Genomic DNA, 20318 nt, shown 5'->3' with positions numbered 1-20318 from the left:
AGCCTAGGGGTTAAGTGGAAATGCAGCCATGTCTGTACTACTGAAAACTACCATAAAACTACTGAAAACAGGGGTTCTACTACTGAGAGGTATTTGGGGGCCTAGGCAGGTCTGAGGAATATATCGGAGGGAACATGGATTGTCATTGGTACAGTATTTGAGGGAAGAAGGATGGGTATGTTGGGAGGAACATGGATTGTCATTGGTACAGTGTTTGAGGGAAGAAAGAAGGGGTATGTTGGGGGGGAACATGGATTGTCATTGGTACAGTGTTTGAGGGAAGAAAGAAGGGGTATGTTGGGGGGGAACATTGGGGTATGTTGGGGGAACATGGATTGTCATTGGTACAGTGTTTGAGGGAAGAAAGAAGGGGTATGTTGGAAGGAACATGGATTGTCATTGGTACAGTGTTTGAGGGAAGAAGGAAGGGGTATGTTGGGGGAACATGCATTGTCATTGGTACAGTGTTAGAGGGAAAGATGTAGGATACATTGGAGGGAACATGGATTGTCATTGGTATGTTGTTTGGGGGAAAAAGGAAGGGATATGTTGGAGGGAACATGGATTGTCATTGGTACAGTGTTTGAGGGAAAGATGTAGGATACATTTTAGGAAACCTGGTTTATCATTTATACAGTGTACAGTTAGGGGAAGGTAATGGAATAAAGCTTTTTTTTCTTTAGGGTACCATTTTATTTTTTCCAGTCTAATAAAAGTCATATAGAATTTTTGCAAGTCTCTGAAACTAACCTGGTATGAGTTTGAAGCATTAATGAATGCCATCTTGTGTTACATGACAACCTATACACTTTAAAAGGAAAAGAGATTGACTTCTTTTTTTTTTTCCTTTCAGAACCAGATCACATTTTCACAGTCAATGACCAGTTTACATCCAAGCTCATCCGAGTGAAAATTCAAATGGGTAAGTGTATGTTACCATCATAGTTTTGTGATATTGATCTTAATGATATGTATGTTTATTTTTATGAATTCTGTCAATGGTTTTGTTTTTGACTCACTTGTGTAAACAAAGTGAATCTATGTTTTAACCCGGTGTTCGGTTGTCTGTGTGTGTGTGTGTGTCCGTGGTAAACTTTAACATTGACATTTTCTCTGCAAATACTTTGTCAGTTGACACCAAATTAGGCATAAAAATAGGAAAAATTCAGTTCTTTCCAGTCATCTTGTTTAAAACAATATTGCACCTCTGGGATGGGCACAAAAAAACAAAAAATAAAGCCTAATTATATGCAAACTGCATTTACTGTTATATTTATGTTTTTTGTATTCTCTAAACTTGGCACTTTGATCTGATATTCTGACCCAACAACAAGAGCAGTCATTATCATTTTCTGTTCAAACAGGAGCTTCTTTTGCTAAGCATGGAAGTTTTATTTATTTTGCAAACGTTTTGGTGCAGATAGTAAAAAAGGGAAATTACTCTGTAATTAATGCTAGGGTAGTTAATTTGCTTTAAACTGATCTTTCTCATCTTAAACATTGCATTTTGAAATTATACTCAATACATAAAAAGCTTGGATTTTTTTTAAGTGTATCACAAGTGAGTCTTGAAGGCCTTGCCTCTCGTTATTTTTTGTCTTATCTGTTCACAAAGTGAGTTGATAGCCAGCCTAATTCTGTTGTGTGTGGGTGCTTGTATTTGTCCATGTAAACATCAACACTGGGATTTTCTCAGCAACCACAAGTGTTCATATGTTTCTGAATTCATTATACATAAGATGGTACAATTATAGCCTTGAATTATGGACATGAAGAATAGAATATGTATCTTTTATTAATCCGTACTTTAAAAAAAAAAAAAAAAAGGATTGATTTTCCTTTTTTTATTTTTTTGCTTTCTTTTTTGTTGTTGTGTGTTTGTTTTCATTGTAAAATATCGGCTCAGTGGTGAATTGTTAAATGGGTACAGTGTTGGCAGTGTATTGTATGGTGTGTATTGACAGTGTACTGTATGGTGTATGTTGACAGTGTATTGTAGGGTGTATGTTGACAGTGTATTGTAGGGTGTGTGTTGACAGTATTATTGTGTGATGACAGTGTATTGTATGGTGTGTGTTGACAGTATTGTTGTGTGATGACAGTGTATTGTATTGTATGGTGTGTGTTAACTGTATTGTGGTGTGTGTTGACTGTACTGTGTGGTGTGTGTTGACTGTATTGTGGTGTGTGTTGACAGTGTATTGTATGGTGTGTGTTGACTGTATTGTGTGGTGTGTGTTGACTGTATTGTCATGTGTGTTGACAGTGTATTGTGTGGTGAGTGTTGACTGTGTATTGTGTGGTGTGTGTTGACTGTATTGTCATGTGTGTTGACAGTGTATTGTGTGGTGTGTGTTGACTGTATTGTGGTGTGTGTTGACAGTGTATTGTATGGTGTGTGTTGACAGTGTATTGCGTGGTGTGTGTTGACAGTGTATTACATGGTGTGTGTTGACAGTGTATTGCATGGTGTGTGTTGACAGTGTATTGCATGGTGTGTGTTGACAGTGTATTACATGGTGTGTGTTGACAGTGTATTGCATGGTGTGTGTTGTGTGTTGACAGTGTATTGCATGGTGTGTTGACAGTGTATTGCATGGTGTGTGTTGACAGTGTATTGCATGGTGTGTGTTGTGTGTTGACAGTGTATTACATGGTGTGTTGACAGTGTATTGCATGGTGTGTGTTGTGTGTTGACAGTGTATTACATGGTGTGTTGACAGTGTATTGCATGGTGTGTGTTGTGTGTTGACAGTGGCCTCCAACAAGGGAGAAGCCGAACCAGAGCGCAAGGAGACCAGGAACAAGGTGGATGAAGATCGGAAACATGAATATCCTTTTGATTCACTGTGTGTACCAGTTACAGGCAAAGACATCTGTGTCTCTTATTGGAGAGTGTATGCGCATTGATATCTGTGTCTGACATTGGTGAAGTGTATGTGCATTGATATCTGTGTCTGACATTGGTAAAGTGTACAGGCATTGACATCTGTGTCTGACATTGGTAAAGTGTACTGGCATTGACATCAGTGTCTGACATTGGTAAAGTGTACTGGCATTGATATCAGTGTCCGACATTGGTAAAGTGTACAGGCATTGACATGTGTGTCTGACATTGGTAAAGTGTACAGGGATTCATTGTCATCTGTGTCTGACATTGGTAAAGTGTACAGACATTGACATGTGTGTCTGTGATTGGTAAAGTGTACAGGGATTCATTGACATCTGTGTCTGACATTGGTAAAGTGTACTGGTATTGACATCAGTGTCTGACATTGGTAAAGTGTACAGGCATTGACATATGTGTCTGTCATTGGTAAAGTGTACAGGCATTTACATATGTGTCTGTCATTGGTAAAGTGTACAGGCATTGACATATGTGTCTGTCATTGGTAAAGTGTACAGGCATTGACATCTGTGTCTGTCATTGGTAAAGTGTACAGGCATTGACATCGGTGTCTAACATTGGTAAAGTCTACAGGCATTGACGTCTGTGTCTGTCATTGGTAAAGTGTGCAGACATTGACTTCAGTGTCTGACATTGGTAAAGTGTACAGGCATTGACATCTGTGTCAGACATTGGTAAAGTGTACAGGCATTGACATCTGTGTCAGACATTGGTATAGTGTATAGGCATTGACATCTGTGATGGCGTTGGTGTAGTGTTCAGGCATTGTACAATAATGCAGTAAAAGTTGACAACATTTTTGGTTAATTCTGTGTACAAACGCTTTATTTTATTTTCAGCTATTACATGATTTGTGCATGATCCTTAACCTTTTTCACGATTGAAGCTGCCATTGTGCGTATCATGAAAGCCAGGAAAAAATTGCAACACAACGTCCTTGTCACTGAGGTGAGTCTGGAATGGTGATTGTGTGAGGTGCACAAGTTTGTAAGTTTTGGGGTGTTTTTAAGATGAAGTAATAAAATATTGTAACATGAAAGGTTCCTTTGAATAAAATATTGTAACATGAAAGGTTCCTTTGTCACAAAATAAGACCTTTTCTTTTTTTTTTCTTTTTTTTTTGTGTGCCTTTAACCCTTTCACCACCAGTCAATTTAGAGTGCAAAATTCCCTTGTGCTATATACACAGAAAATACAGTGTCTAAGAATAGCTCAGGATTCCCCCTGTGATGCGTAGAAGATATGGCTTATCCTACCACTGAAAATAAAGAGCAGTAGGTTAATGGATGCCAGACCCATGATCTGATCACCCTTCAGTGACATGGGTCCTCCACCTAGCTGCTTTGTAAATACGAGTTTGGCAGTGGAAGGGTTAAAGCCTCTTTGTCAGTATTGGTAGTGATGGAAAAATGACTTAGCAAGGTTATGAAGAGTTGGTTTCGTTGGTGATGGTGATGTTTCTGTGGCCTTTATGACACAGTTGACAGGTGTTTCTGTGGCCTTTATGACACAGTTGACAGGTGTTTCTGTGGCCTTTATGACATGGGTGACAGGTGTTTCTGTGGCTTTTTTGACAGGTGACAGGTGTTTCTGTGGCCTTTATGACACAGTTGACAGGTGTTTCTGTGGCCTTTATGACACAGTTGACAGGTGTTTCTGTGGCCTTTATGACACGGGTGACAAGTGTTTCTGCGGCCTTTATGACACAGGTGGCAGATGTTTCTGTGGCCTTATGACACAGGTGACAGATGTTTCTTTGGCCTTTATGACACATGTGACAGGTGTTTCTGTGGCCTTTATAACACAGGTGACAGATGTTTTGATAACACAAGTGACTGAGATGTTCTGATATCACAGGTGACTGAGATGTTTCTGATAACTGAGATGTTCTGTAACACAGGTGACTGAGATGTTCTGATAACACAGGTGACTGAGATGTTTCTGATAACTGAGATGTTCTGTAACACAGGTGACTGAGATGTTCTGACAGGTGTTCTGATAACACAGGTGACTTGAGATGTTCTGATAACACAGGTGACTTGAGATGTTCTGGTAACACTGGTGACTTGAGATGTTCTGGCTTTGGCCTAAGATGTTCTGGTAACACAGGTGACTTGAAATGTTCTGGCTTGAGATGTTCTGGTAACACAGGTGACTGAGATGGTCTGGTAACTCAGTGATGTTCTGGTAACACAGGTGACTGAGATGGTCTGGTAACTCAGTGATGTTCTGGTAACACAGGTGACTGAGATGGTCTGGTAACTCAGTGATGTTCCGGTGACTGAGATGTTCTGGTAACACAGGTGACAGATGTTCTTATAATACAAATGACTTGAGATGTTCTTATAACACAGGTGACTGAGATGTTCTGATAACACAGGTGACAGAGATGTTCTGCTGATAACACAGGTGACAGAGATGTTCTGGAAACACAGGTGACTGAAATGTTCTGATAACGCAGGTGACTGAAATGTTCTGATAACGCAGGTGACTGAGATGTTCTGGTAACACAGGTGACTGAGATGTTCTGATAACACAGGTGACAGAGATGTTCTGCTGATAACACAGGTGACAGATGTTCTGATAACACAGGTGACTGAGATGTTTTGATAACACAGGTGACTGAGATGTTCTGATAACACAGGTGACAGAGATGTTCTGCTGATAACACAGGTGACAGATGTTCTGATAACACAGGTGACAGAGATGTTCTGCTGATAACACAGGTGACAGATGTTCTGATAACACAGGCGACAGAGATGTTCTGCTGATAACACAGGTGACAGATGTTCTGGTAACACAGGTGACAGAGATGTTCTGCTGATAGCACAGGTGACAGATGTTCTGATAACACAGGTGACTGAGATGTTCTGGTAACACAGGTGACTGAGATGCTGAAGCCACGCTTCCTACCCAGCCCGGTGGTGATCAAGAAACGAATAGAAGGCTTGATAGAGCGAGAATACCTGGCCCGCTCCCAGGAAGACAGGTAAGACAGCTGCATTGAAACACAGGCACTCAGTCCTCTTGTCTTTTGTTTTTCACTTGAACCACAGTGAAATGTGTCTTGTGGGTTACCATTGTTTTCTTGTTGTTGATCAGGACAATATTACTGCCATTGAACTGTAGTGTTGGGCATTGTTGATCAGGACAGTATTGCTGCCATTGAACTGTAGTGTTGGGCATTGTTGATCAGGACAATATTGCTGCCATTGAACTGTAGTGTTGGGCATTGTTGATCAGGACAGTATTACTGCCATTGAACTGTAGTGTTGGGCATTGTTGATGAGGACAATATTACTGCCATTGAACTGTAGTGTTTGGCATTGTTGATCAGGACAATATTGCTGCTATTGAACTGGAGTGTTGGGCATTGTTGATCAGGACAATATTGCTGCCATTGAACTGTAGTGTTGGGCATTGTTGATCAGGACAATATTACTGCCATTGAACTCTAGTGTTGGGCATTGTTGATCAGGACAGTATTGCTGCCATTGAACTGTAGTGTTGGGCATTGTTGATCAGGACAGTATTGCTGCCATTGAACTGTAGTGTTGGGCATTGTTGATGAGGACAATATTACTGCCATTGAACTGTAGTGTTGGGCATTGTTGATCAGGACAGTATTGCTGCCATTGAACTGTAGTGTTGGGCATTGTTGATGAGGACAATATTACTGCCATTGAACTGTAGTGTTGGGCATTGTTGATCAGGACAATATTACTGCCATTGAACTGTAGTGTTGGGCATTGTTGATCAGGACAGTATTGCTGCCATTGAACTCTAGTGTTATTGAACTGTAGTGTTGGGCATTGTTGTTGAGGACAATATTGCTGCCATTGAACTGTAGTGTTGGGCATTGTTGATGAGGACAATATTGCTGCCATTGAACTGTAGTGTTGGGCATTGTTGTTGAGGACAATATTGCTGCCATTGAACTGTAGTGTTGGGCATTGTTGATGAGGACAATACTACTACCATTTGGGCATTGTTGGTCTGGACAATATTACTGTCATTTGTGCAGAAAGAGTTGGTGAAAATTGCATATCTGCCCTGTGACTGGTTTCGGAAAGATGAACAATGTATCTGTGTTGTTGTGATTGGTTTCAGAAAGATGGCCTGTGTATCTTTGTGGTTGGTTTCAGAAAGATTAACTCTGTATCTGTGTTGTGATTGGTTTCAGAAAGATGAACTGTGTATCTGTGTTGTTGTGAATTCTTTTAGAAAGATGAACTAGGTATCCGTGTTGTTGTGATTGGTTTTAGAAAGATGAACTACGTATCTGTGTTGTGGTTGGTTTTAGAAAGATGAACTCTATATCTGTGTTGTTGTGATTGGTTTCAGAAAGATGAACTATGTATCCGTGTTGTGATTTGTTTTAGAAAGATGAACTCTGTGTTGTGGTTGGTTTCAGAAAAATGATTAATGTATCTGTGTAGTGATTGGTTTCAGAAGGATGAACTCTGTATCTGTGTTGTGGTTGGTTTCAGAAAAATCTACACCTACGTGGCCTGAAGGGAAAAGAGGGTGGTCAGTGCAGGACATCACCAAGAAAGGAGAGAGAGAGAGAGAGAGAGAGAGAGAGATCCAGCTGGCTGAAAGTGACCACTGTTCCTACGGCTTTGTGTTGATGTGTGTTGTTGTGTTAGACATTCTCTTCCTCCTGGTCACTGTGGGTCAAAGTGCACACACACAGTGAGAGGGGATCGGCAGGGAGGGGTGGAGAGGCCAGGCTGGATGTACATAGGGCTGGGGGGGATGGTGGGGGGTGGTGTTGCAAGCTGATTGTGGTTATATGATTCCTGTGTGTGTGTGTGTGTGTGCTTGGGTCCTAGCGGGAGCTGTCCCTGTTTGTGTGTGTGCTGGGTGTATGTGTGTGTGCGGGAGTGTTTGGTTCAGAGACAATGATGCAGCAGAGGGTGGCTGACATGCAAATTGTTGAGTCTCTTCTTTTTTTTCTTTTTTTTTTTTTTTTTTTTTTTTTTTTGGCTTTGAAAGCTGTGCACAGCCATTTGTCTATGAGCAGACTTCTCTTTGTCAACCAGTTTGTTTCAAACAGGTTTTTGCTTCTGCAAGTATTAGCTTCTTTTATAATCATCCTTCCTACTCTAGCTTGAATTCCGTCTTTTTTTTTTCTTTTTTTCTTTTTTTTTTTAATAAATGATTACATATATCTGGTATTATGATGTCTTTTTTTTTTTTTTTTTTTTTGACACTGATACATCACATTTTTCACTGCATAATTTGTAGTCATGACTGGGAGCAGCACTCTTATGAGCCATTGTTTCTTCAGTAGAACAGAAAGTGAAAGATACTACAGTTCAGCAGCCCTTAACCTTTGAGTCCTTCCTTTTAGAGACAAGGATGTCCAACTTTGTGAGGACTGAAAAAAGAGAAATACCAGACGGTTTTGTTTCATGTGCTATTTCAAAAGATACAACATACATCTATGGAAAAAAAAAAAAAGAAGTAAAATAATGTCAAATGAAAAGGCTGCTTTTAGTTAGATAAAATAATGTCCAATGAAAAAGCTGCTTTTAGTTAATAAGTTAGGTGTCGCCACCAGTCAGTAGTGAAGAAAAAAAGAAGGAAAATGTGCCCTTTGAAACGTTGCTGTCATACCATTTAAGGATTTCATTGACATGAAGTAGTGAGGTGTGTTGATGGTTGATCTGGAGTGAAGATTTCACTGACTTGAAGTAGTGAGGTGTGTTGATGGTTGATCTGGAGTGAAGATTTCACTGACTTGAAGTAGTGAGGCGTGTTGATGGTTGATCTGGAGTGAAGATTTCACTGACTTGAAGTAGTGAGGTGTGTTGATGGTTGATCTGGAGTGAAGATTTCACTGACTTGAAGTTGTGAGGTGTGTGATGGTTGATCTGGAGTGAAGATTTCACTGACTTGAAGTAGTGAGGGTGTTGATGGTTGATCTGGAATGAAGATTTCACTGACTTGAAGTTGTGAGGTGTGTGATGGTTGATCTGGAGTGAAGATTTCACTGACTTGAAGTAGTGAGGTGTGTTGATGGTTGGTCTGGAGTGAAGATTTCACTGACTTGAAGTAGTGAGGTGTGTTGATGGTTGGTCTGGAGTGAAGATTTCACTGACTTGAAGTAGTGAGGTGTGTTGATGGTTGATCTGGAGTGAAGATTTCACTGACTTGAAGTTGTGAGGTGTGTGATGGTTGATCTGGAGTGAAGATATCACTGACTTGAAGTAGTGAGGTGTGTTGATGGTTGGTCTGGAGTGAAGATATCACTGACTTGAAGTAGTGAGGCATGTTGATGGTTGGTCTAGAGTGAAGATTTCACTGACTTGAAGTAGTGAGGTGTGTTGATGGTTGGTCTGGAGCGAAGATTTCACTGACTTGAAGTAGTGAGGTGTGTTGATGGTTGATCTGGAGTGAAGATTTCACTGACTTGAAGTAGTGAGGTGTGTTGATGGTTGGTCTGGAGTGAAGATTTCACTGACTTGAAGTAGTGAGGTGTGTTGATGGTTGGTCTGGAGTGAAGATTTCACTGACTTGAAGTAGTGAGGCGTGTTGATGGTTGATCTGGAGTGAAGATTTCACTGACCGGAGGAAGTGAGGTGCAGAGGTGGCTGTGTGGTGGGTAGTCTGTTTTCTGGCTTCAGCCTGTTCAGTGTAAAGGTGCACCAAACACTGCTGTACATACCCAAGTCAGTGGGGGTGTACATGTCAGTGTTCACCTGTGTCAGGTGACTGATGAAAGTGTGTACATGCTCATGACTGAGGGATTGTGTGCATGACGTGTGTGCTGAAGGGTGTGTGCATTTAAGAGTGTGTGTGTGTGTGTGTGCGTGTGTGTGGAGGGGAGTGTGTTTGTGTTAGGGGTGGGGGTCATACTGAGATGAGGAGAAAGGGTGCAAGATAGACAGTGACTGCTAATCAAGGTTGGTTGATGCATTATGACTGATTTTATGTGGGTCATTTTCTTTCAGTGGTTTCCTCCTTGGTTAAGAAATGGATAGGGTCTTGTTGCTGTGTCCTGATGATAACTTCCTGTCAAGTGTCCTGTTCAGCTGTCATCCCCTGGAGAAACGGATAGAGTCCTGTGTCACCTGGGTTGTTTGAGAAATGGATTGAGTCCTGTGTCACCTGGGTTGTTTGAGAAATGGATTGAGTCCTGTGTCACCTGGATTGATTGAGAAATGGAAAGGGTCCTGTGTCACCTGGATTGATTGAGAAATGGATAGGGTCCTGTGTCACCTGGGTTGTTTGAGAAATGGATAGGGTCCTGTGTCACCTGGATTGATTGAGAAATGGATAGGGTCCTGTGTCACCTGGATTGATTGAGAAATGGATAGGGTCCTGTGTCACCTGGATTGGTCAAGAAATGGATAGGGTCATGTGTCACCTGGATTGGTCAAGAAATGGATAGTCCTGTGTCACCTGGATTGGTCAAGAAATGGATAGGGTCATGTGGTGGTGAACTTGTCTCATGATATCTTCCTGCCAGCTGTCCTGTTGCTTTCCACAAGTGATTACATCTTGCTCTTGTTACATCTTGAAGAGCAAAAACACCACCAGTCTTGCTGTGGTTACATCTTGAGCAAAAACACCACCAGTCTTGCTGTGGCTAAATCTTGAGGAGCAAAAACAGACCAGTCTTGCTGTGGTTACATCTTGAGGAGCAAAAACACCACCAGTCTTGCTCTTGTTACATCTTGAGCAAAAACACCACCAGTCTTGCTGTGGTTACATATTAGGAGCAAAAACACCACCAGTCTTCCTATGGTTAAGATATTGAGGAGCAAAATAGCACCAGTGGTGAACATGTTCAGAGACTGGGGTGGTCACTGAGAGATTTGGATGGTGCTTCTGTTGAAGTGTTCTGGTCCAGTTTCAGTGTCATGAACTGACCAATGAAGGCCACAGACAGAGGTAGGGAGTCCTGAACTTGACCAGTCAAGGCCACAGACAGAGGTAGGGAGTCCTAAACTTGACCAGTCAAGGCCACAGACACAAGTGGCAGAATTCACAGTAAGGAACATGGGGGAGGGGGTTCAAACTGAACAGGCAGGAAATACATCATGCACTTTGAAGGGACTTGGGGGGTACCTGTGAAACTGAAACGGGTCAGGTAACCACAAATGTCATGTAAAACCTGTTACAAAACCACTGAAAATGTAAATAATGAACAGTTAACAACAAAACAAAAAAATGTAGGTCACAATTTTCTCAGCCGTGAAAAGTGATTTCATCAACACATATTGTGACTTTCATTCAGCAAATTCGGATGCAACAGTCAGTTATACATTGTGGAGAACTGGTACAGGCATGGATGATGAATTGGAGAAAGCAAGGTACATTATATTTATAGATTAATTCATCTTCATCAGGTGATGCACTGTTGAATTAAAACATCTTTATCGGGTGAGGCACTGTTGTTTTGGACTGGGATATATGTTGGAGAGAATAGCTGGGAAAGTCTTCAGTAATGTGATGTAAAAATAACTTGGTTATGTAGAAATGACCACATCCCTTGGTTTTGATGACTTCTCAAAATATTTTTGTTTTCTTAACCTGTGCAGTTCAAGTTGTAAAACAAACTCCTAAGGTTCTTGCTCAGTTCTTTACACACACAAAAATTCTTAAAATATTTTTATTTGGGTGGAGGGAGAGGTGGAAACATTTCCCAAATAGGCTACATAAGAGGAACCCCCCCACCCCCACCCCCCAACCTTTATCTTAAACTGGTGCATACCATCAAGGATTAAACCAAAAAATAATTGCTATTGTTTTTACCTGCCCTATCATCTGCATTGTTTTCGTGGCATTACTCCCACACCAGTCATTCTGAGTTCCCCATACCTGGCTACACCTGAGTTGGTCTGTTGCAGTGCTGGAGCAGGCAGTACACAGGGAACTATCGTTGATAGGTCGCCAGGAGGCCACCCACCAGAAGAGACCCAGCACTGCTGCTGTGTCACTTCAGTGGTGTTAGAAAGTGCCTGTTCAAACAGGACACCATTTACTAAGCCCCCTACTGATGACAGTAATCCCTTTGTTGTGGAGCCAGATTGAGTGTCCCCCATAGAGTGGGGGTGCTACCACATCACTCCAATGACAGTACCCCATGAATCTGCCAAAACAGAAGACCTTGAGGGGACTCGCCCCAGCATGGAAATGGAAGGGGATGGAAACAGGTCACCATGAGAGCAGGGCATGAAGGGCTTTGTTCTATTTCTTAACAATCTGTCCCCGTATTTTTGTATTTATTCCCATTTGGAAAATTTTCAGAAAGTTACCATGATCTGTTCTGAATGGCAGAATTAAAAAAAAAAAAAAAGTTTAATGTCTGATTGTGATGTCTGATTTTTTTTTTTTTTTTTTCTCAAGGCCTGACTAAGCACGTTGGGTTACGCTGCTGGTCAGGCATCTGCTTGGCAGATGTGGTGTAGCGTATATGGATTTGTCCGAACGCGGTGACACCTCCTTGAGCTACTGATACTGATACTGTGAAAAAAAATGGTGTTCAAAGGTTTGTTGTCACATAACCAGTGTTTTGTGCACTACAGGTGCTGTTCACTTCAGTGTCTGGTTTTGGAAGAAGGTAATTATTAGTGGTGGGAGGAATTGTCATTCATCCTATTGCTTAAGCTGTGTCAGGTTGCACTGTGTGAACAAGATATAAAAACAACCTTAAGGAACAGCTAGACAGGTTGCACTGTGTGAAACATACAGCATTTAGGGAACAGCTAGACAGGTTGTACAGTGTGAAGTAAGTTGCGTACAGCTTATGTAGAGCACAGCTGAACAGGTTGCATGGTCTGAAATATACAGCCTTTTGGGAAGAGCAGGGCTTAATGAATAATAATGGTAATAATACATACCTTTTCTAGGGTGCAACATCCAGTACTAATTCTCCTAAATGCTGAACATCATCTCATAATATATCACAAGGACTGCTGGTGCTTCGGTTCTGAAATGAACTTGGCAGCAACAGTGTTTTAACAAAGGGGTTTCAAAGAGATGAGTTTGAAGATGTCCTCATGATTCAGATAAGTCTGAAATTAAAAGCAAATTTCCTGCCAGTTTACTGATGCTGGGTAGCACAGAAATAGAATTAGATGGTTGTTGAGGAGGCCATGTGCTTTTTTCTGGTTGCCGAGTAGTGTATCTTTGAGTTCGGCCTTTTGGACAAGTGGTGAATGTTAGATTTCAGGGCATTCCACATTGGCAAGTCTTTCATTAATAGAAATGGGCTTGGATCACCTCTCAGATTTTGAATGTTTTCAGTGGGCAGGCCTGGTCTTAACACCATCAGTCCTATTTTCCCAAGTGTTTTGGCTGAAGACAAACTAAGTTAGACAATGGGAGAGAGCATCCGATTTCTTGTGCTTGCTTTTCATTGGCTGACATCAGTGACACTTGTGTTTGCACTGCATTGGATGCAGAAACAAAGCTAAAGGGATGTATTTGCTGAAGATGTTTGGATGTTGTCAGTGCAACCATTCTGTTAGTGATGCAGTGCAGCAGATCTGTGAGAGAGCAACACAGTGTTTGTATTTATTTATTTTGTGATGTGTGACCACTGCGGGTCGTGTCCTGGAGAGAATGAGTTTTCTTAGAATGATGTGTTGTGGATTCCTGTTTGTATCTGGTGTCAGTAGTCATTGCAGACCTTCAGTTCTCCCCTTTCTCCATGCCAATTCACTTATCTACAATTGAAGTGTGTACAGAGATTTGAATGTTTAATAATAAATATGTTCTCCAACCTCCTTTTTTGTGTGTATATGTTTAGCAAATTAAAATTGTCATGGCCAAGTTCTCTTCTCTTTTTGCACACTTGCTGTTTCAGCACTGTTGTGATCCACACCAGTGCTTTGCTCAGATGGAGTTCCACATGGGTTATCTGTGTGCATTGTTCACCATCTTCATCGAGTTCCACAAGGGCTGTCTTCTCTGTTCACCATCTTCATCGAGTTCCACATGGGCTGTCTGCTCTGTTCACCATCTTCATCGAGTTCCACACGGGTTGTCTTCTCTGTTCACCATCTTCATCGAGTTCCACATGGGCTGTCTGCTCTGTCCACCATCTTCATGAAGTTCCACATGGGCTTGCTCTGTTCACCATCTTCATGGAGTTCCACACGGGCTGTCTTCTCTGTTCACCATCTTCATGACATTCCACATGGGCTGTCTGCTCTGTTCACCATCTTCATCGAGTTCCACATGGGCTGTCTTCTCTGTTCACCATCTTCATCGAGTTCCACATGGGCTGTCTTCTCTGTTCACCATCTTCATCGAGTTCCACATGGGCTGTCTTCTCTGTTCACCATCTTCATGGAGTTCCACATGGGCTGTCTGCTCTGTTCACCATCTTCATGGAGTTCCACATGGGCTGTCTGCTCTGTTCACCATCTTCATGAAGTTCCACAAGGGCTGTCTGCTCTGTCCACCATCTTCATGGAGTTCCACAAGGGTTGTCTGCTCTGTCCACCATCTTCATGAAGTTCCACATGGGCTGTCTGTATGCTCTGTTTACCATCTTCATCGAGTCCCACATGAGCTGTCTGCTCTGTTCACCATCTTCATTGAGTTCCACATGGGCTGTCTGCTCTGTCCACCATCTACATAAAGTTCCACATGTGTTGTCTGTATGCTCTGTTTACCATCTTCATCGAGTTCCACGTGAGCTGTCTGCTCTGTTCACCATCTTCATGGAGTTCCACACGGGTTGTCTTCTCTGTTCACCATCTTCATGGAGTTCCACATGGGCTGTCTGCTCTGTTCACCATCTTCATCAAGTTCCACATGGGCTGTCTGCTCTGTTCACCATCTTCATGGAGTTCCACATGGGCGGTCTTCTCTGTTCACCATCTTCATGAAGTTCCACATGTGTTGTCTGTATGCTCTGTTCACCATCTTCATGAAGTTCCACATGTGTTGTCTGTATGCTCTGTTCACCATCTTCATGAAGTTCCACATGTGTTGTCTGTATGCTCTGTTTACCATCTTCATGAAGTTCCACATGTGTTGTCTGTATGCTCTGTTTACCATCTTCATCGAGTTCCACATGAGCTGTCTGCTCTGTTCACCATCTTCATCGAGTTCCACATGGGCTGTCTGCTCTGTTCACCATCTTCATGAAGTTCCACATGGGCTGTCTGCTCTGTTCACCATCTTCATCGAGTTCCACATGGGCTGTCTGCTCTGTTCACCATCTTCATGGAGTTCCACATGGGCTGTCTTCTCTGTTCACCATCTTCATGGAGTTCCACATGGGCTGTCTGTATGCTCTGTTTACCATCTTCATCGAGTCCCATATGAGCTGTCTGCTCTGTTCACCATCTTCATGACATTCCACATGGGCTTGCTCTGTTCACCATCTTCATGGAGTTCCACATGGGCTGTCTGCTCTGTTCACCATCTTCATGACATTCCACATGGGCTGTCTTCTCTGTTCACCATCTTCATGGAGTTCCACATGGGCTGTCTGCTCTGTTCCATCTTCATCGAGTTCCACATGGGCTGTCTGCTCTGTTCATCATCTACATGAAGTTCTTCATCTTCATGAAGTTCCACATGGGTTGTCTGATGTCACTCATTCCTCAGACATCCAGTGTGATGTTGTGATGTCACTCATTCCTCTGACAACCAGTGTAATGTTGTAATGTCACTCATTCCTCAGACATCCAGTGTAATGTTGTGATGTCACTCATTCCTCAGACATACAGTGTAATGTTATGATGTCACTCATTTCTCAAACACCAGTGTGATGTTGTGATGTCACTCATTCCTCATTGTCATACAACCTCTATGATGTCACTCAGTCCTCAGACAACCAGTGTGATGTCACTTAGTCCTCAGACAACCAGTTTGATGTCATTTTGATGTCACTCAGTCCTCAACCAGTTTGATATCATTGTGATGTCACTCAGTCCTCAGACAACTAGTGTGATGTCACTTAGTCCTCAGACAACTGGTTTGATGTCATTGTGATGTCACTCAGTCCTCATACAACCTGTGTGATGTCACTCAGTCCTCATACAACCAGTGTGATGTCACTCAGTACTCAGACAACCAGTGTGATGTTACTCAGTCCTCAGGCACACTATGATGTCACTCAGTCCTCAGGCACACTGTATGATGTCACTCAGTACTCAGACAACCAGTATGATGTCACTCAGTCCTCAGGCACACTGTATGATGTCACTCAGTCCTCAGGCACACTGTATGATGTCACTCAGTCCTCAGGCACACTGTATGATGTCACTCAGACAACCAGTATGATGTCACTCAGTCCTCAGGCACACTGTATGATGTCACTCAGTCCTCAGACAACCAGTATGATGTCACTCAGTCCTCAGGCACACTGTATGATGTCACTCAGTCCTCAGACAACCAGTATGATGTCACTCAGTCCTCAGACAACCTGCGTGATGTCATTCAGTCCTCAGACAACCAGTGTGATGTCACTCAGTCCTCAGACAACCTGTGTGATGTCACTCAGTCCTCAGACAACCTGTGTGATGTCACTCAGTCCTCAGGCACACTGTATGATGTCACTCAGTCCTCAGGCAACCTGCATGATGTCACTCAGTCCTCAAGACAAGCTGGCAGTGAAATGTAACCACAAGACACAAAGTCCCAAACATCCACACTCTACTTTCTATAATGTTGTTTACATTTGTTAGCACTAAATAATGTGGTCATATACGAAAAATCCCACTAGTGTACATATGAGTGAAAGTGGAAGTTGCAGCCTATGGACAAAGAAGTAGTTAGCACTAAATCTGTTGTAATCCTCCCATCTCTCTCTCTCTCTCTCTCTCTCTCTGTGACACACAGTGTGCAAACAAAACAGTGAAGAAGGAAAAATGCAGGTGGTGCTGGTTTTTATTTCATCAATGAACCTTTTTCTCACTCCCTTTTTCGAAATGCTGGCCATACTTGTTTGTCATAAATCTGAAACAGTAAATTAAACAGAAATGATCAGTTCCACTGCGAAAGTAAAGCCAAGCCATGTCAGCAAAATTAAACAAGAAATTCAAAATTGGTTGTTATGTTGGGGAAATGATTCTACTGTACTGGTTAAAGCAGGTGGTCATTAAGGACAGGGGAAGCAGAGTTGGGGGAGAATCACTGGGGAAGGGGAGTTGGGGGAATCACTTGGGAGTTGGGGGGAATTACTGGTGAATGAGAGTTTGGGGGAATCACTGGGAAAGGGGAGTTGGGGGAATCACTGGGGAAGGGGAGTTGGGGGAATCACTTGGGAGTTGGGGCGAACTACTGGTGAAGGAGAGTCTGGGGGAATCACTGGGGAATGGGAGTTGGAATCAGAATCATTGGGGAAGGGAGTTGGGGGAATCACTGAGGAAGGGGAGTTGAGGGAATCACTGGGGACATGGGAGTTGGGGGAATCACTGGGGACAGGGATTGGGGGAATCACTGGGGGAGTTGGGGAAGGGAAGTTGGGGAAATCACTAGTCCCAGAAGCTTACAAAAGATGGTGTCTAAGAATAGCTGCAGATTCCCCTGAGACATGTAGAAAATGTGGCCTATCCTAGCACTGACAATTAAGAACAGTAGATTGGCAAATAAACGATCCATGATCTGGTTGCATTTCAGTGACATCAGTGGTGTTAATGCAACACTGGTGGTGAAAGAGGAATAAATATTAAGATGAAGGAATAAAACAGCTGACTGCATAAAGATGAAGGAGTTAAACAGCTGACTGTTAAGATGAAGGAATAAAACAGCTGACTGCATAAAGATGAAGGAGTTAAACAGCTGACTGTTAAGATGAAGGAATAAAACAGCTGACTGCATAAAGATAAAGGAATTAAACAGCTGACTGCATAAAGATAAAGGAATTAAACAGCTGACTGCATAAAGATGAAGGAATTAAACAGCTGACTTAACAGATGAAGGAATAAAACAGCTGACTGTTAAGATGAAAGAATAAAACAGCTGACTGCATAAAGATGGAGGAATAAAACAGCTGACTGCATAAAGATGAAGGAATAAAACAGCTGACTGTTAAGATGAAGGAATAAAACAGCTGACTGTTAAGATGAAGGAATAAAACAGCTGACTGTTAAGATGAAAGAATAAAACAGCTGACTGCATAAAGATGAAGGAATAAAACAGCTGACTGTTAATTAAGATGAAGGAATAAAACAGCTGACTGTGAAGTTGAAGGGATAGAACAGCTGACTATTCAGTTTCTCAAGGAGGCATCTCTGTGTTCAGAAAAATCCATATATGCTATGCCCCATCTGCTAATCGAATGCCTGGCCAGCAGCATAATGTTATCCAACATGCTTAGGCTTTGAGGACATAAATAAATAAATAATGAAATAATAATAATAAACATATAAATGAATAAAAACTAATGAAAAGGATAATAATAAAAGGAAACTACATAAAAAAATTAAAAAAACTTGGTGGACAGAAAGATAAGTAGATGGCAAGAGACTGAAAAAACATGAAAGAAAATGAGTCACGCTCAGTGAACCCCAATCATGCATACCCACACCTGCATATGCACTGACCCAAGCGTGAAAATGCACACTCACAAACACATAGGCACAACAGATGTGCAACAATTTGCAGACACGACGGCCACAAACAAATGTGATGCACCATGCAAATACCCAGCTATAGACGAAATTTTTCATTTTTGACATTTTTGTACTATCTGAAAGTTTAAAAATCACAGATTAACATACAAAAAAAGAATTGATCTATCACTGTTATTTTTCTATAATTTTTTCAAAGTTGGTGTGACTGAAAAGAACACATGGAGAAATCGGCTAATGAAAAATACATACATTTGCCTGCTGGTAACTTTAGAACAAGTATTCTGTTGAACATTTATGTGGTGTCAATTTCTTTATGGAAAATTCCTATTTCTCTGTCTACTCCAACATTGTCCAGAATGGCAAGTGACATCATGCCGCAAGGAAGAGTCAACGACCACAGTGAATGATTTTTTTTTGGATTTTTTTTTATTTTTTATTAATGACAGACAAAGGCTGCATTTGTATTTAAACAAAAAATATTTCATGTCTGTAATACTAAATCTTTTGAACTTTGACTTAAAATCCCAGATCAAAATAACTTTTTACTAACTGCAGTCATGAAGTGTATTGCCACATCATCAGCTGACGTAATGTCAGGAAAGCCTGAACACTGCAACTTAATTCACAGTGAACTTGTGATAAGAATCCCTAGATTTGATCAAAACAAAGTGTTTCACTCCAAGAACAAAGTGCAATGTTTGGCAAAGGAGTTCATTGGATCAAAACACAAAACAGATTCAAAACGGGCCTTTCATTGTGTGGACCAATGAAGTCAGTGTGGCGGTATTTTTGTTTTCCAAATTTGTAGTGAGATACGCTGGCAGGAGAATCGCAACAGCTGTGGTCGACAACAACACATCTAAGAATGTTGCTTCCTCTCTGTCTCTCTCCCTCTAGCACGTACTGGAGACAGGAACAGCGTTAAATGGCGTGCAACTGTTTGAAAACCCGACTGCTTTTCAGGGTTCATGCACGGCACACACACACACACACATGCACTGATCTATTTTCAGATCAGCGGCGGCACACTTATCTTTATCTGAATTATTGTGAATCACACACATCACTGAATGAAACACTATCAATTACAATATATCGTAGAAAGCCTGAACTTTTAAATAGAATTATCGATCTTGTGAACTTTAAATCGGAAACATGGTTTGATTTGAAGAATGGATGTGAAATATGGCAACAAAAGAGTGCAGTATATTCTACATGGTTTCAACAGGCTTGCACTTGAAAACATTAAAAATACTACAGTTCCAGGCAATCTTATGCTAAAATACTTACCAACAACAAGGGTAAGACTACAAAGATGCGATATTTGTAAAATCTCAATTTTCATAATTTTGACCCTTATGTGTTTTTGTGCCTAGCTAAGAGTAGTCAGCTGTGACTTGCTGTGTCACTAATGTACACTTGACCTTTGAGCAATTTCAAAGCCAGATGCTCGACAGAAGCTCTAAAGACATCGATGATCTCATTTTGTTTCTACTGAAGACTATCAATGATTTCATTGTGTTTCTACTGAAGACTATTGATGATCTCATTGTGTTTCTACTACCAATGATCCCATTGTGTTTTTACTGAAGACTATCAATGATCCCATGGTGTTTCTTACTGAAGACTATCAATGATCTGGTGTTTCTACTGAAGACTATCAATGATCTGGTGTTTCTACTTAAGACTACCAATGACATGGTGTTTCTACTGAAGACTATCAATGATCTCATGGTGTTTCTACTGAAGACTATCAATGATCTAGTGTTTATACTGAAGACTACCAATGACATGGTGTTTCTACTGAAGACTATCAAAGATCTTGTGGTCTTTACTATGAATGATCTCATGGTGTTTCT

At 41.5% G+C, this 20318-nt stretch overlaps 2 protein-coding genes across 6 annotated transcripts in view; one reads left to right on the top strand and one right to left on the bottom strand.

The window, feature by feature from the left end:
• The window catches only part of LOC143289029 (cullin-3-like), a 47289-nt gene extending 33639 nt beyond the window's left edge, over positions 1-13650 (top strand). The window contains exons 16-20 of the mRNA XM_076597814.1: positions 854-922; positions 2756-2831; positions 3787-3856; positions 5791-5897; positions 7399-13650. Coding sequence (XP_076453929.1) covers positions 854-922; positions 2756-2831; positions 3787-3856; positions 5791-5897; positions 7399-7423 — 347 coding nt within the window. The 3' untranslated portion in view covers positions 7424-13650. The remainder of the gene's footprint in view (positions 1-853; positions 923-2755; positions 2832-3786; positions 3857-5790; positions 5898-7398) is intronic.
• Positions 13651-16753: 3103 nt separating this feature from the next.
• LOC143288814 (ribosome biogenesis protein NOP53-like) overlaps positions 16754-20318 on the bottom strand; it is a 28704-nt gene continuing 25139 nt past the window's right edge. For all 5 annotated transcript variants that reach the window (XM_076597451.1, XM_076597450.1, XM_076597452.1 and 2 more), the window contains exon 15: positions 16754-16840. The gene's annotated coding sequence lies outside the window, so the exon portion shown is untranslated. The remainder of the gene's footprint in view (positions 16841-20318) is intronic.

The sequence above is a fragment of the Babylonia areolata genome, chromosome 13 (assembly GCF_041734735.1).
Source record: "Babylonia areolata isolate BAREFJ2019XMU chromosome 13, ASM4173473v1, whole genome shotgun sequence".
Lineage (NCBI taxonomy): Eukaryota > Metazoa > Mollusca > Gastropoda > Neogastropoda > Buccinidae > Babylonia > Babylonia areolata.
Note: the sequence above shows the minus strand (reverse complement) of the source record. Positions and strands in the feature narration are given on the sequence as shown.